Source organism: Crocodylus porosus, unplaced genomic scaffold (assembly GCF_001723895.1).
Source record: "Crocodylus porosus isolate Cpor-Errol unplaced genomic scaffold, CroPor_comp1, whole genome shotgun sequence".
Taxonomy (NCBI): Eukaryota; Metazoa; Chordata; order Crocodylia; family Crocodylidae; genus Crocodylus; species Crocodylus porosus.
In genome coordinates, this window is record NW_017728927.1 from 6,863,269 (window position 1) to 6,879,239 (window position 15,971).

The following is a 15,971-nucleotide window of genomic DNA, read 5'->3' on the forward strand; positions in this document are numbered from 1 at the left end:
CTCTCCTCTAAGCCAGCAAACCCGCACTGACATTAAAGAAAAGGTCAGACAAATCCATCCCTTCAAGTCTCAAGCACCAACAGAGCTGGCAGCTGACAGCATTGGGTGGACAAAACAAAACTGTACTAGGGAAGAGGAGGCTCTACACATTGCCTAAGAGAGATGTATGGGGGGGGGGGAGGGAAATCCATGCATACCGTTACTCCCATGTGTCTTGAGAGTGAAGGTGAACATTTACACCTAAAAGGTACATGAGAACGGCTTATCCTTGGGAAAATATTAGACATACATCCTCAGCAATGCTTCCGTCAGCAGCTGCATGGTTGTTTGCTGGCAAGGGGAGGCACAGCAACCTCATTCATGAGTCAGGTGATTCCCTTGTTGCTCACTGCTCTTTGCAACCAGGAACAATCAGTTGCGAGTGCAAACATGCCAGCAAGAACAATAAGTGATTTGTGGAGGTAAGGGCAAGTCAGGTGCTTATTACACAGAAGCAGCATTGGAATTGCATCAGATGAGTTCCTTAGGGACTGCCTGCCTCTCCTGACCCTGTCTCCCCTCCTGGCGGTCAGTCATATTAAAGGGAAGGAGCCCCCCCTGCTAGCAGCTGCTCTAGGGAGTTTAAGGCTGTGAGTGTTCATGTAGCCAATGTGACTGTTCCCCTTCAATGGGCCACAAAAGCCCCTGTGGGTGAAAGCTCTGGCTACCTTTCTGCTGGAGTTCAACCAGGTTTCAGCTGTTGCAATGGTACACAAACTGACACAGGCTCTGATCTCAAGAAGTGCTTTAAATTCCCCATGCCCACAGAACTTGGTGAGTGACAGGCACTAATGGCATTTCTATAATTATTGATGCCTCCCAGTAGATCTTAAAAGTGAGTTTAACTCCATCTGCCTTGTCTCAGATTGGGATCCAAATGCACAGGTTAGGTGAGCTGACCAAGGTCAGACAGACAATGACATAGTAGCATTGTCAGGACATCTGTTCTTTTGGTAAAGCCACATGGACCAGAGAAATCAGAGAGGAACTTGTTGGCTTTATTAGTGTGATATCAATAGGAAAAAGATTTGCATACAGATAGTCTCAAAACTAAAGCACTGTGGGCACAGAAGATAAGGGATTGCATGCATTTTTCCTTAATACACAGCTAGAAACATCTTAAAGAAATTATATAAATAAGGTCAACGCTTCTGATTTGCTCTAACCAGAGCAGCATTGCCCTCCAGCCCCCAGGTCTAAGATCACACCTGAGAAAACAAGATAGATCTAAGCTGTAAGATGTAAACATAAGAGAAAAGCAGAGAATACAAACATCTGCAACTGTTAGCTGGTAGCCACATGGTGCAGCTACTATTTGTCCTATTAATATACTTGTAGCCAGAATTTGCTGATTGGTTATCAATAGAGGCAGTCTTGAAATGCTATTTTAAGGACTTCAGGAATTGTCAACCTCCCAAGGCTTCCACCAGCATAGGTATGCTGGCATAGCTGCAGGATAGCCAACACATGAGGCAGAAAGCTATTTCTGTCTGCATAGTTACACATTCTTCCCGCATGACATAAGCACTCTTCTACTGGCATAGCTGTGTCTCCACCAGGGTCTTGCTGGCACACCCATGTCAGCTGGGGATGTGATCTTCTCCAGCACAATTTGGTGCTCTTGGATGACACAGCTCTGTCAGCAGAACTTTATAGTTTAGATCAAGCCCAAGCGGGATGTAAGTGGTGCCTAGACTATTCCTGCAAAGGGATGAATTTCACACTAACCTAAGTATTATATTCTGTTGTACAATTTGTTGATCAAAATGGGTTGGAATTTATTTATTTCACGTAGCGGAACATGCACCAAGAGAGATCTCAATGGCATTTTATTAGCTGGACAAAAATCCCAAAGTCTTAATTCAGTTAAATCATAAAGATGGTATGAAATCAAGCTTCAGTTCAATTACAGAACAGTACTGAGGAGTAAAACAACATACCATGAGCTGGATGCTACTTAACTAAACATAAAATCTTTCCTGATATATATATATATTTTTAACAGGTTTGCCTTCATATGACATGAGAGTGTTATACATCAGCCAAACATCTTCCCAAAGCTTTGGCTGGTTAAGTACTTACCAACAAGACCCTAGCACCACAACATTAGGGTCAAAGGTTTACTAACAGATAATATCAGAATCCCAATACCTTAATTTGTAGTGATGTCCCCCATTAAAGTTTCTGTGCAAATCCCAGTCTACATTCATACCTCGCAGGGCAGATAAAGTAGTCCATGAAATAAATGCATGTAGGAAGCTCACAATCCCCACCCCCCAAAGAAGAAATACAATTAGAAGCATCAGAAGAAAATACACAAGGAAAAATACTGATATTGTAACAGTTTGCACAAGGTCATTGGAACAACTAGAACCCAGAAATGCAATTATATTTATTATACATCTAAAAAAAAGGAGAAAGAATCATATTCTAATATCAATAACTTGAAATAACTCTGACATAATTTTACAGAGCCATAGTCTAAGAAAAGCCAGGCTGCTTATATTATTTATGTTTCTATTTCACTTGCACCTGAAATTCAAGTGCACAAACCCCAGGAACATACTGATACAGTACAGCCAACCTACAGGCACAATATTCAGTATGGAATTGGCCAGTTTCTAAAGGTGAAGTATACCCTACACACCATTTTGAGTTCACAGTACATTTGGTACTTAAGACTCTAATGTAAGCCTTAAGCAAGATTCAAATGCTGCATAGGCTTCTGTGCAAGTCCCTCTAGTCTACAGAAGGAATTTCACCTTCAGGGTAATACCACCATACCAGGCAAGTCAACAATTACTCAAAGGATCTCAGAACACATACACTGTTTTAATGAATCCTATACATAAAGCAAACTTGAGTAGGCTTCATTACGACCAGTTATCCGACTCTTCCAGTCATGTCATAGGAATGGTGTCTGTGAACCACAAGAGTTTAGAGACAAAAAATAAATACTTATTTCTAAAGAGCTGGTTCAGTAGGACTTGTCCTATGGAACTCACCTGAGTTAAAAAAAATAAATAAATGAACAAACAAGTCATAAAGCATTTACATTTTAGCTAGACAAAGAGTTTATATACATTTTTCTTCCTGCAGTACCCTCTTGCCTCAAAGTGGGGCTCTACAAGTTTAGACAAAAGAATGTAGAAAAAGAGGATAATTGTTATGGCTGGGAATAAAGTCCTGAGTTCTGATATTTTAATATTTACATAAAATTTTCTTGTCTTGAGGCTTTTAGCAAGTGAGTGTGAAGGTAGATGAGTTAGTAGTTAAACAGTGTGAACACACAATAGCTCATAGGAGATTACTGAAGAGAAGATGAAGGACTACATGGCTGGCACAAAACACAGGAGGACTCATGAACCAGCAGTCAAACTACCCATCATTGGACCAGCACAGCAGCTGAAATGACAGAGTGAAGGAGAAAGGCACTTGCCAAAAGGAGAGAGGCTTGAACAGGGGATGGAAAAGGCAACAGTGGCCACAAGGTGCCCCCAAAACTAAGGAAATGCCAAGACCTTTTTCTTTCTACAAGTTGCATCAGCAACTTTGCTTGAATTTGCCAGGTTTCTGACAGTTTCTACAATTGAAGGTCCAGTCCCAGAAGATACATGACGATGTAAAATTAGTCACTCCTAAATCAAGATGCTGTTGGGATGAGATAAAAGTAGCAGCCATCTTTTTACCATAAACTATGTCAACCACACACACACACACAAATATATTTACACGCATCTCTTCATGATGATTTCACCCGGGGGATGAGTCTTATGTTAGAATTGGTCCGTCTGCTTTCCAGGGCAGTCTCTACAGATTAATCACAGCTACCATCTTTCCAGCCGTCTCGCCAGCGTTCATCCACCCTGGAGCAGTCAAATTCAGACTTCCCTAATTTCCTGTTCACGTCATTATGAAGTAGGCAAAACCACTGGGATAAGTTATTTCTGCTGCTGGTGTCGGGCTGGTTTGTACGTAATCTGCAGAGGGAAGAGGAATCAAATGCTGTTTACTTCTTTACAGTCACTGATTTCAGTCTTCCAAAGCAGAGGTATGGCTTGCTGATGGCCTGAGTCCCTCTCATCCATTAGTTCAAGACATGTCTCACAGAGCCCTGCAAACTGAGATCTGTATTCACTGTGGATTGCAGCTCCCCGTTAAATATGAAGATACTTGAAGCTGCATTGGTTTTATGCAAGTCATGTGGAGTCCAGAAATTTCTAGTCCCCTATCAATGATATTCCAAATTAGGTACTAATCAAGCAGCTAATCCATGGCAAAACACAAAGTAACCAGGTTTGTGAATATTCTGAAAAGAAAGAACTTCTTGACAAATGTTACTGAGCTGATTTTCCATGTTTGGCTCCTTTCAACAAAGTTAGTAACTAATTTTCAAACTGCCCTTCTTTGTTTTATATAGTTCCATTTGTGGATAAGAAATTAGCTTGGCATTATAGGAGAGGCAGGTCTGTTCTCTAGCAGACAGAATATACACTAGCTTTATTCAAGTTTAGAGCTATTCCTTCTACTCATCTCCATTAATGTAGCTGATTATTTAAGTCATATGGAGGAGGAATTTTATGAGATGAAAAAAGATCAACTTCATTTCTACAATGACACATTTTAATTGGTAATTAGAGATTCTGCATTATGCATCCAGTAATCATGATAAATTGGAACCCATACCAAAGCCCTGAAAACACTGCTGGAAGAGTTTCATACAAGACAGAAGGTGTTGGTTTTGTTTTACCTCCCTTTACAATAAGAAGCCCTGTTCTGAATCTTGAAGCACCTTATGAAAGAAGCATTCAAACACTCTATATACTGCTCCATGTGGTTTGTATCTCGAAGTTGGTCAGGATTGTTGAAATGTTTGATATCAAAGGTTTAAAGTTTATCACACAAAACATAAGTCTCAAACCAAATGCACTGTTGGCAGTACCAAGACTTGAAGATGTTACCAAGTACCACACACCATTTGGCTCTTGGCCCCTCTGCCAAGACTGGTAACGTGGGACCATTACTAGAAGTGTTTTTGTGGAGTAGGCAGTTGTCCACTGAAAGCTAGGCCATGATCCAACAACTAACTCATTTACCATACACTGTGAGATAGCTGCATAGTGTTGCTAGCAAGTGGATTTGAACCACCAAATATACAGAACTCCTTTATGTAGTTTTGAGAGGTATAGGGCTGTTCGAGCTTGTCGGTCTTGAGACCGTGTGCATCCTTGATTGACTCAATCCCTGAACAACTCACTCATTTTTTACAATATGTAACAGAAAGGAAGAACAAGCATTGGAAAAGTGAATGACTTCATGCCACTGGAGCGACAGGACCTCAGGATTTTACACTGGCCTCTTTCCTGCTGATGCATCGATAAAATACAACTCACCTTTCCCTCAGATCCTCTGCACATTCATCACATGGATAAAACTTAGAAAACAGGTTGATGAACTGGGTCATCTCTTGCTGCTGCATACTGGTGGGGTGGTCTGGGTAGTACGCCGCCATCGTGTGAAGGACAGACCACGTGCTTCTCCCCAGCTCCTCTCTATCTAAAGGACAATTTGGAGGCTGCTCCTTTTCCTCATCAACGCTCGCTTCCTGGGTCAGGGAGAGAGTAACTATTAATTCAAAAGCAGAAAAGCAAAACCCCTTGAAACGGGTCCCATGCACATCACATTCCTATTACCCATTCAATTTGGGGGGCTTCCGGAAACCAGCTGATTAAACCAACCCTTGCCCCCTCCTTCCACCCCTCCAGCCTGACAGCAGAACCGGGAGCCCATTCCCGCCCCACAGCCCCATAATTAGGGGGTGGCTTAAGGGAGGAGATAAGAGCCCAGGCCTGCCTGAGGGCCCTCACCCCGGGGGCTGCAGCCGCCTGCTTCCGCTGCTCCCGGATCCAGCTCTTGAAATCCGTGCAGGCCCGGCACGGCTTCTTCGCGGCATGCTCCGCGGCTCCGGCCCCGAGCAGGGTGAAGGGGAAAGCGGCTGTCGCCGGGCCACTCCGGCTCTCGCTGGGCGCCGCCATCTTAGAACCGCTAAGCATGCTGGGCCGGATGTCCGGGCTGCCTGTCGCCATCTTGGAACCGCAAAGCATGTTGGGCCGGGTGGCCAGATTGCCCGCCCCACTCTTGGAACTGCAAAGCATGTTGGGCCAGGAAGGCTAGGTTGCCTGCCGCCATCTTGGAACCGCAAAGCATGTTGGGCCAGGATGGCTGGGTTGCCTGCCGCCATCTTGGAACCGCAAAGCATGTTGGGCCGGGTGTCTGGTCTGCCTGACGCCATCTTGGAACCGCAAAGCATGTTGGGTCGGGTGGCCGAGGAGGTGGCTTGGTGCCTCAGAACTGAGAATGAGGGAGGGGAAGAAGAGCTTCTGGGAGAACCTAAGGCTTCCCCCTGTCTGGTAAGGGGCTAGCACTGGTCCCTCTCTCCCCCTGGACTCCAGCTGCACCAGAGCTGACCCCACGCACCCACAGCTGACAGGGGCCTGCAAACAACTCCTAATCTGGGAGTTTTGTGCTTCAGGTTTTCCTTCACCTTCAAAGACCCCCAGGGGAAGCTTGCGGGGGCTGTGCACCGTCTTGCCACTGTATTGTGATGGCTAGCTTTCCTCCCTTCATGCAGAGACCAAAGGAAGGAAAGAAATGAGGAGATCTGAGCCTAATAAGGTAGCAGAAGGTTGGCCAGGGGCCTCCTTAGCCTGTGGGTTTCTTACAGCTCTTTAGCCATGCAGCATTTCATTCTGTAGGGCCTGTTGCAGAGCTTGCTGAAGTCCTTGCAGAGGTGCCCATTGATGACTGGGGGTTTTGTACCTGACTGAGGGAACTTATTTTAACAGTGCAAAAAGCCTATGGAGGCCAATGCCTGTTTTTCAGTAGCGAGAGGCCAAAGAGAAAAGAGGGACTTTAAAAAAAAAAAAAAAAGTGAAGTAAAACCTTTGTAGCCATGAAGAGACGTCACTGACAGTTTTGCTTCTTTCTGCAAGCATTTATGCATCTAAATTATTTCGATGCCAATGGGATTATGGTTTGGGTTACACAAAAGTGTTTTCAGGATTGTGGCCTAACCCTTTATATCAATGATTTTAATGATGTGGAATGAAGACTATGTAAAAGGGAACAGAAGGGGTAAATGTTTGCTCTGACAAACCTTTGTTTTCTTCTGTGACTGGCCCATTAAACATTAAGCACTGATGTCATCCCCTAAGAATTTACAGGGGGTAGGGATCAGATTCCTGTGAATCACAGATGAGAGTAGGAAGCCTCTTTATTTTTTGCAGATGTGTTAGATGTGCACACAAACATGTTCACTTCTATCATTTTTAAAAATATGCACCCAGTTCAGTTCTTATTGTATCTGAATCATAGTAACATTGATCTTATTTCCCATGGTGTCTCCATGCCCTAGTTACACGAACCATCCTCCCAGCCTTCTCGCCAGCGTTCATCTACGTGGGAGCAGTTGAACTGGGGTTTTCCCAACATTTCATTCACTTCATTGTGAAGAAGACATAGCCATTGGCATAGCTTCTTTCTGCTGCTGGTATCTGGCTTTTTTGTGTTTAATCTACAGAGACAGAAAATAATCACATACTATTTACTTCAGTCCAGAATCACTAGTTTCACTCCGTAGACAAGAAATGGCTATCTGAGCGTGCTGAACTCAAGATGGGAACATATCATGCAAATACCTGCCTCCTTCATAAGCCAAGCCTTCATATTAATAACTAATAATAGTAATTGTGGGGGTTCTTGCAATTTTTTTTTTTTTAGCTCTTCAAGCTTCTGACAAGTTATTGATGCCATTTATTTCCAATTGAACAAAGCTGAATACTCCTGGAGCAAATTGCTCCAGTGCTCTCTAATGCTATAAAATCCCTATTGACCAGCTTTCTTTCAGAAGAAACTTTTTTTGGATCACATTTAGCTGATGTTTCAAGCATCTTGTAACTTAATCTTTGAAAACCAGTCTCCCTCTCCCAAATACAACCCTGTCCTTGTTGGTTTCATGTACTTGTCTGCCAGGAACTAAGTTTTCATCTGGGTTTAGAAAGCACCGAGCCCAGTTGTGATTGTTAATGATATCAGAAAAATACAATACAGTTTGCAGTGTGTGTAATGAATGAGTTCCAAGTTAGGGCATATATAACTGCTTTCTAAATGAAGGAATATATATTGACAGTTATTGCTTAACTGTTTACTGCTTTATGGTGATTACATTAGGGCTATCAATTCTTTTACTTGTTAGATAGAGACCGTTTTTTTAAAACAAAAGTCATTGGCACCAAGGGCACAGGCTTTCAAGTATCCGGAATGTGTGTATTCTATATAATTTAGTCATTAATTATAAAAAACTGAAACCAACTAAAAAGCAAGGACAGTATCACTTGCTAGTGGAGGGTTTGTTTTTTTTATGAGTAACAGAATTTCCCCACACCCACATTTCTAAACTTTATTCCTAACCTTCTTTTGAAAGGAGACTTCAGTACCTTGGTTGTTGCGTCTTACTCATGACATGCTGTACCAGCATTACAGGTAGAATATAACATGTAGAAATAACTAAACAGTATTTGCACCTCTGGGAAAGCAACTTGCAGTTTATACTGACAGAGTTCTGAAGCCAGCTCACCAAGGTTGTGTTGAGGCTTGTGTATTAACAGGATTGCACTGGTTAACTTAAGGTATAATGTTTAAACAAATGTAATTACATTCAAGTCTGTGGCTCACCTGTTCCTTAGGTTTTTTGCACACTTTTCACAGGGATAAAACTTACTAAGTAAGTCAATGAACTGAGTCATATCAAGCCGCTGATCATTGCTGGGCTCATCTGGGTAATATGCTGCCATGGTGTGAAGGAAAGCCCACACATTTCGCCCCAATTCTTCTGTGTTGAGTGGACACTCTGAAGCTTGTACTTTCTTCCTATTCTGGGGTCAGGAAAGTCAAATGTTTTACAAGCATGTTAGGACTGTGGTAGAACAGCCCTTTCCACTTAGCTTACCTAGCTCATTTCTAGGCTAGCTTCATGCTAATGGGGAATGACATTTCAAACTCCACAGCATATCTGTTTTATCAGTGAAATTAAGCTGAGGGTTCCACAGATCTTATCAGGGATTCTGAAGGGGAAGAAAAATAGGGCTCACTCTCTGGAAAAAGGTCAAAGTCCCCTTGAGGGTCTGCAAGTAAGGAAAAATGAATCTGGTAGTTTTTAAGGGAAGATGTTCAATGTATTAACGATGGGGGAAGACGAAGACAAGAGTTAATAGGAACAGCTGCTTAGGATCAGGTTGGAAGTTGTAGGCAGTTTCAGCTTGGTCATCAGCCACTGGGGGGGCATAAACCACTTGAGGTTTATGGAGCTGTGATTTCCATAAGCTGTGTGCACTTCACATATTAACTGAAATCAGGGAGTGACTCTTATGGAAGCTTATAGACCCATGCTTTGTATTTTACAACATCTATAAAGATATGACATACTGTCTGTGGATACAAAAAGCCTATTTTCTATGTGGGGGCCCAGCATCCATTCCTATCCTCCTTTGCCACCTACTGGTAATTCCAGTGAGTTCCTTAGGGTTGATGATCCCTGCCCATCCCATCAGCCATTCCTTCCTACACTCTTTTTGTCTGCTTCTCGGGAAAATGGCTGTCCACAACTATTTCCATAGGCCAATTAGTCCTCTTTCCCTCTGTTTTACCTAGAGGAACATTACTCATCTGTCCCCCACCATTCATGGGTGGTATTGAGAAAAAATTCCCTGTCCACTTAACCATTCCTGCCTTCCACACTGAGTTGCCCTTACCTTGTCTGCTGAGCCCAACCTCTTCCTCTTCCCTTGTTTCCTTTTCTTTGAGCTCTTGCAGACATGGCAGTCTTTCCTCCTGGACTGATTCTTGGCCACAATAAATGGGCCTCCCATGAGGAGAGCATTCCGAGCTTGGTGGTCCATAGCTGTAGAGGTGGAAGACGTGTTGCGTTTCTTCTTGCAGGGCACTTCTGGTTTTGGTTGACCCTGTGCATCCAACCCAGCCCAGCTGCTAGGGGCAGCAATATCAGTATGGCTAGAAGAATCTGAAAGCTCAGAAGGAACACTGGGAGGAGAAGGTGGCTTCTTTTCTTGCTGTTTTTTTTTCCAATAAAACACCAGTAATAGGTGGGTTTTCTTCTTGGGCTTGGCCTGATGCAGTGGTGCCATTGGAGACAGATTCCGAGTTTGGAGGCCGCAAGGCAAGTCTCCCACTGGGGACACTATTATTTAGAGCATGAAATAAGTGTCTGCCTTTTCTTCTTCTTCACATCCTCCCTGAACCCCTGAATAAAGTATTTAAAAGTCAAAGTCCTCTAGGCAAAGGAAACAATGTGATAAATTCACTAATAAAACACCCTCAGTCCAGCCAGGACAATATAGCTTTAGTGTGACTCTCATATAGCCTTCCTTGCAAAGCCCTGAGCCTCAGACACTGTGGCAACCCAATGTGAAATGTAATGATCATGTCATACAGAGCCCAGTGACATCAGAGTGCCCCTTTAAGAAAGCCAATGGCTTTATTGGCCAGAACTAAAAGTTCCAAGCAGGTGACAGTACAGGCAATTGGGGCAGATGGAGTTTTGATTCTGCCAGATCCATATCTTTTCCTAGTGCCTGGAGCTGGACTCGTAAGCTATGATCTCAGGCTCTGGTCCTGATTTTTTTAAAGGAGTCCCCACCTAACCTCCCTTTTTATGGTTACAGTTTTGTAGGTAAGTTTATTGGTTGGTACTAAGAAAGGAGACACCCAGCTAGCCGATCTGGGGGGAGACACAAAGTGATTAGATGCCTTGTAGACAATCGGGTCTGAAAATTCCAGGCATAAAACAGAGGATAATAAAATAAGTTTTATTATGGGTGTTTTGCCTAAAGGCAGATTGCAGTGTAGGTGTTTCTGATGGTGTTTGTTCTTTTTTTAAATCTAGAGATCAGATAAACAGTCAGTACATTTTTTTCTTTTTCCTTAAAGAGGGGCAACCGTATGGGAATTCCCAAGAGTGTTCAACTGTTTAGCATTATGGTAATTAACAACAGGAAGGGATGCCTCTAGGTTAAAGAGATCTCCAGCAATGTAGTAGTAATGTAGTCTTTCTGCTTCCTGGTCAATAGGAATGAAAACATGCAAATATGATTAATTTGTCTGAAATAGGGTGAGGCATATGTGAGAGAAAAGGTTGCAGCCAACTTTTTCCTTTGTGCTGTCTGTTGCTCCAGAGATTCCTCTTTTAATCAGCCCAGAAAACAGTAGTAACTGACTGCAGACATACTGGTTCATTTTTCTTGAGATTGGAAGAGTGGGGTCAGTGCATTGTGGTGGCCTGGAAATGGATCTTAAAGGTTCCAGTTGGAAACAGGAGACTTACCTTTGTCTCTCGAGAAATAGAAGGTTCTTGAATTCAATTGAAGATAAACACTTAAATGTGTTCCACATAAGACTGTAGTTTTCTAAAGAGAACAGCAGACTGGCCTTCAGTCCATTCCCAGCTCTGTCACTGACTCACAGTGTGTCTTTGGGTGGGACCCTTAAGCTCTGTGAACTTAATTCTTTCTTGATGTGAAAGAACCTCTTCTACTGACAGCTTGCATTGTACCAGGCATAGGTCAGGACAGACTTTCCCCTCGTATTTCCTAATCTTTTGGATAGACTTGATACCTCATTCAAAGGTATCTTGCATTGGATAACCTGAGGATTAATTAAAGAAAGTAAAGCTGTTTACAGACCATAAATGAATTAGTCATAGCTATGCAAAAGGGTAATGATAATTCTTTTCTTATTAATATCTTACTGCTTTTAAATAATGAATTTTAAACATGATTTTATACTGTGTTCCCTTTCTTGTTGGTCTCCATCTCATTTTTTTTAGGTTTTGTGCTTTATTTGGTAACCATAATAATGTTGGATCCTTGCAAGTTTCCTTTCATGATCTTTCAGCCAGCAGGGCACTGCCACTGCTATGTTGTCTGACCATGAAACAAGTGACGTTCTCTCCATGCTCTTTCTTGGAAGCCAGTTGGTCTGGGACTATGGGTTTATGGCATATTAAACAAGGTTGCTTTTAGATGGAACAGAGGGATATATCCTGATCAGGACTGGAAATGCTAAAGAAAAAGGGAGAGAATCCATCGCAAGTGTTACACGGCATCAGTGTATTCTGCAGGGGAACGTTGTCATTGGTCTATTTTTTGATTGGCTCTGTAGGTTAGTGAAAGCTTGCAGTACAAATGTGTGAGGCTCAGGGTTTGATCTAAGGAGCTCCCTGCAACTGGGGACATGGCACAGAATATCTCACACTGGGGACTCTTGCTTTGAAAAAAGAACTTAAGGACAGTATTTTCATATAACAATGGGACTCCTATTTCTGCATTCTCTCTCCTGATGAGACTTACTTAACCCTGTAATTTAGAGATCTTGTATTTAATGATTGCCGGTAGCTTAGAACTTGCACAAAACACCAGGAAGTAGCCAACAAGGCATCCATTATTTATATAATTATATTTAAAAGACAGGCCTGGGTGAATCCTGTTGAATAGGTGCCCCTCTTCCTAACTGCTTATTAATCCATGAATGAAATGGGGATAATAGCAGGGATGATATAATGTTCAGGGCTGTAGTGAGGTTTAAATAAGGTCAGGGATGAAAATCAGGAAAAAGGAAGATCATAGGATCGAATTGAGAACAAAGAATAGAATTTTCAAAATCGCTTGATTTAGGAGCTCCAGACCCAGATTTCCAGGCTGCACACTTAAATGCTTTAAAAAACGTTACCTCTAGGATTTTTTTTTTTTACCCCTTTCATAGACAACTCCAGCAGCACATTAGTTCTCTTTTAAGTTTTCTTTTATGTTCTTTAGGATGGTACAAAATACCTGTAGGAAGTTATCATGTTCTATTCACTTCACAAGTATTTTTCTTCCCAAAGCTGTTGAGTCAGTTGCTAGAAAGTGTTCAAATATTACTGGATTAATTTGCCAGCCTTAATAATTAGTCACATAGATGCATGTGAAGTCATTATCAACAAGGAAATAGTGCAAAAGGAATGAGTCTAGAAAAACATTTCACATGCTAGGTGAAAAAATTATAATAACATTTCTGTGAATCATTCGATATCAGGGAAGTCTATTTAGAAGGCCTCGTTTCTGCAGGAGGCCAGCATTAACAGCAAAGGGATACAGAATTGGTAACTGAACACTGGTTTAATCAAATTGGTATAAAAATCAACCTCTTCTATTAAATTGATGCAACTTTGCATATAGATTGGGCCAGATTTTGACTTGGTGTCAAGCCGGTGGCCTCGAGCAGTTTTCCAAGGAGGTATGGGCAAAAGGAATAATAGTACTTGGAAAACACTGCAGAAATGGTATTTGCTAAACAGCTTGGTGCATGATCCCCATTTGTAGACAGAGAATCTGACCACAAAGGAACCTGCCCAAGGTTAGACAGTAGGCTCGTAGCAGAGCCAGGGGTAGGACTCAGGCTCCCCAGCCAGCTCTGTTCATTAGATCACACTGCTACATCCCCTGAAGCACCTCATTGACATACTCTGAGTACCCATGTGCCTGCAAACTTGAGTAAAAGGGAGCCTTTCTTATTTCTGCTTTTGAAGCAGAGTGAAATGTGAAATCCTCAGTGAGTAACTTCCAGCTTGGCCCTAAGGAGGCTGGAGCTGCTGCTGTCTTTACACACCCAAATTCTGGTGCGAGTCTCACCAATAGACAGGGAACACTGCTGCTGCCCCAGGGAGAATGGAGTAGACATTATAATCCAAATATCTTGCATTTTAGTGGAAAGAGCAGCCCCACTGAAGTTGAGGGAAAGCGGTTCAGGTCTTTGGTCTCGGGCTGCGTGAAGGTCACGTCAAACTTTTCTTATCCGATTCCCCCTGTATCTCCCATACATCTGGCTGCCTGTTTGTAAAGTAGCTCCAGATGGGATTCAAATGGGACATAAAACTGGAAGCTTCCTTAATTGAAATTTTTTCCTATATCTTCTCCTCTTTATGCAACTTTTCCTGATGGTAATGACTTGAGTGATTGACCAAAGAAGACCAATAGGAAAGTGGAAGGTTTCCACTTGTAGGGTCCTGCAATATGGCTGTGATCTCCCCAAGGCCCCCTTACCATGCCAAGTTGGCCCAATGGGCACCCTCGATTCTCGCCCACCATTTCTTTGATGGAAAATTTTATTTTTATATATATATAAAAATAAAGGAGGCTGCCTTTACATTCTCTTGGACATGGTTTGCTGTAATATCTGACCTCATGGACTCCCAGACCCCTTGTGGGTCCCGTTCTGCAAGGGGCGTTTCAGGGCACCCTAGCCTTATGGGCTATGCGTGGCTCCAACCACCCCTTCACCATGCCCCAAGCCTCGCAGATGGAACTGATGTTGTTCAGTCTGGGCCTTGTTATAATGTGGCCTCCTGGTCCTCCCTCGGCTCTCCGCAGCCCTGTCTTGCATTGCAACCTCTCTGGCACTGGGGTCAGTGCACCCCCAATGCTGTGCCCTCTCTGGCACTGGGGTCCTCACGCTGCTGTGGGTCCCCTGTGAGGCCTCCTCCTTCCCCTTATAGCCTCACCCAAGCCACCAATCTTAAACAGCAAACAGAAGACAAGCCCCTGGGCTAGAACATAATTCAAGCCACCCCAGGGTGCTTTGTCCTTCACTAGTCTCGGGGGCTGTACCTGCAGTTAGGCCTCTCCCCTTTTGCTTACTCTAGGAGAGCTCCTTCCCACTTGGCTGCTGGCAGGGAACTGCCATCCTGGCTTCAGCCCTGGCGTTTATATGTGAGCCAGGCCCTGCCCCTTCCGGTCAGCTGACCGCTGGCAGGTGTGGGCCACTAGCTCACTCTAGTTGCCCGGGTAACCAGCAGCTGGGGCTCCTCACTCACTGCAGTTTCCCCTCTTTAGAGGAAGTGCTCTGTGACAGAAGGTCTGAACATACTTAATTTAATTAGGGCTGGAGAAACTGGTTTGTCTCAGATAACAATTTGCATGAGCTTTCCTAGAAAAGTTCAACTCTGAGGATTGGGATTATAATAAAAACAATTCCTTTAAAAGTGCTTTACTTCTACAATTTCTATGTATTTAGGCTGATTCAATTAACAATGAAGTAGAATTAATTACACTTCTTACTTGTCAAGTGCATATAGATGAGATGGGTTAGTGTAGTAGATCCATTAACATGGCCCTTTGCACTTCGGAACTTTCCTTCTAAGGAGCTCATAATGCAAAACATTGATGTTCTTGCTTCCCTGCCTCCACAAAGTGTGTAAGCCTCGTCCTCTAAGAATCTTAGAAAATCATAGAATCATAGAAAATGAGGGTTGGAAGGGATCTCAGCAGGTCACATCTAGTCCAGCCCCCTGCTCAAAGCTGAAACAGCCCAAACTTCATCATCGCAGCCAAGGCTTTATCTGTGTGAGTCTCCATTTCCAAGGATGGAGGTTCCACCACCTCTCTGGGTAACCTGTTCCAGTGCTTCACCACCCTCCTGGTGAGAGAGTTTTTCCTCATACCTAACCTAAACCTCCCTTGCTGCAACTTAAGACCATTGCTCCTTGTTCTGTCATCTGCCCCCACTGAGAACAGTCTTCATTTTAGAGGCTAGTAAATGAAAAACAGAGGCCTAGTCTTCACTAGGAAACATAGATAAGCTGTGGCTTCAGGTTAACCTCCTTTCTTTTAATGTCTGTCTGTCATCTCAGCGGTGTGACGAGGCTGAATGAAGTTGATGCATAAAGCGGTTCGTTTCTCTGGAGGCCACAAAAATCACAGACACACACTCATTAGATGGCACAAAAGGTGTATTTGCAAATAGGGTCAGAGCAGAGTCAAGAACTCAGATTACTCCAAACCAACAAAGGAATTTTGCAGGCAGTATTTATCTTCTCCCTCCTG

At 43.1% G+C, this 15,971-nt stretch overlaps 1 protein-coding gene and 1 long non-coding RNA gene across 2 annotated transcripts in view; both read right to left on the minus strand.

Annotated features, from left to right (window-relative positions):
- Positions 1-1,016: 1,016 nt before the first annotated feature.
- Positions 1,017-6,119, minus strand: GFER (growth factor, augmenter of liver regeneration). Its single transcript, XM_019541876.1, has 3 exons — positions 5,907-6,119; positions 5,433-5,644; positions 1,017-4,019 (listed from the first exon to the last, which is right to left on the minus strand). The coding sequence occupies exons 1-3, from the start codon at positions 6,090-6,092 to the stop codon at positions 3,857-3,859; spliced, it is 561 nt and encodes a 186-aa protein (XP_019397421.1). The 5' UTR covers positions 6,093-6,119; the 3' UTR covers positions 1,017-3,856.
- Positions 6,120-6,371: 252 nt separating this feature from the next.
- Positions 6,372-15,971, minus strand: part of LOC109314633 — a 19,695-nt gene continuing 10,095 nt past the window's right edge. Inside the window, exon 3 of the long non-coding RNA XR_002102327.1 lies at positions 6,372-6,446. This is a non-coding gene — a long non-coding RNA (uncharacterized LOC109314633). The remainder of the gene's footprint in view (positions 6,447-15,971) is intronic.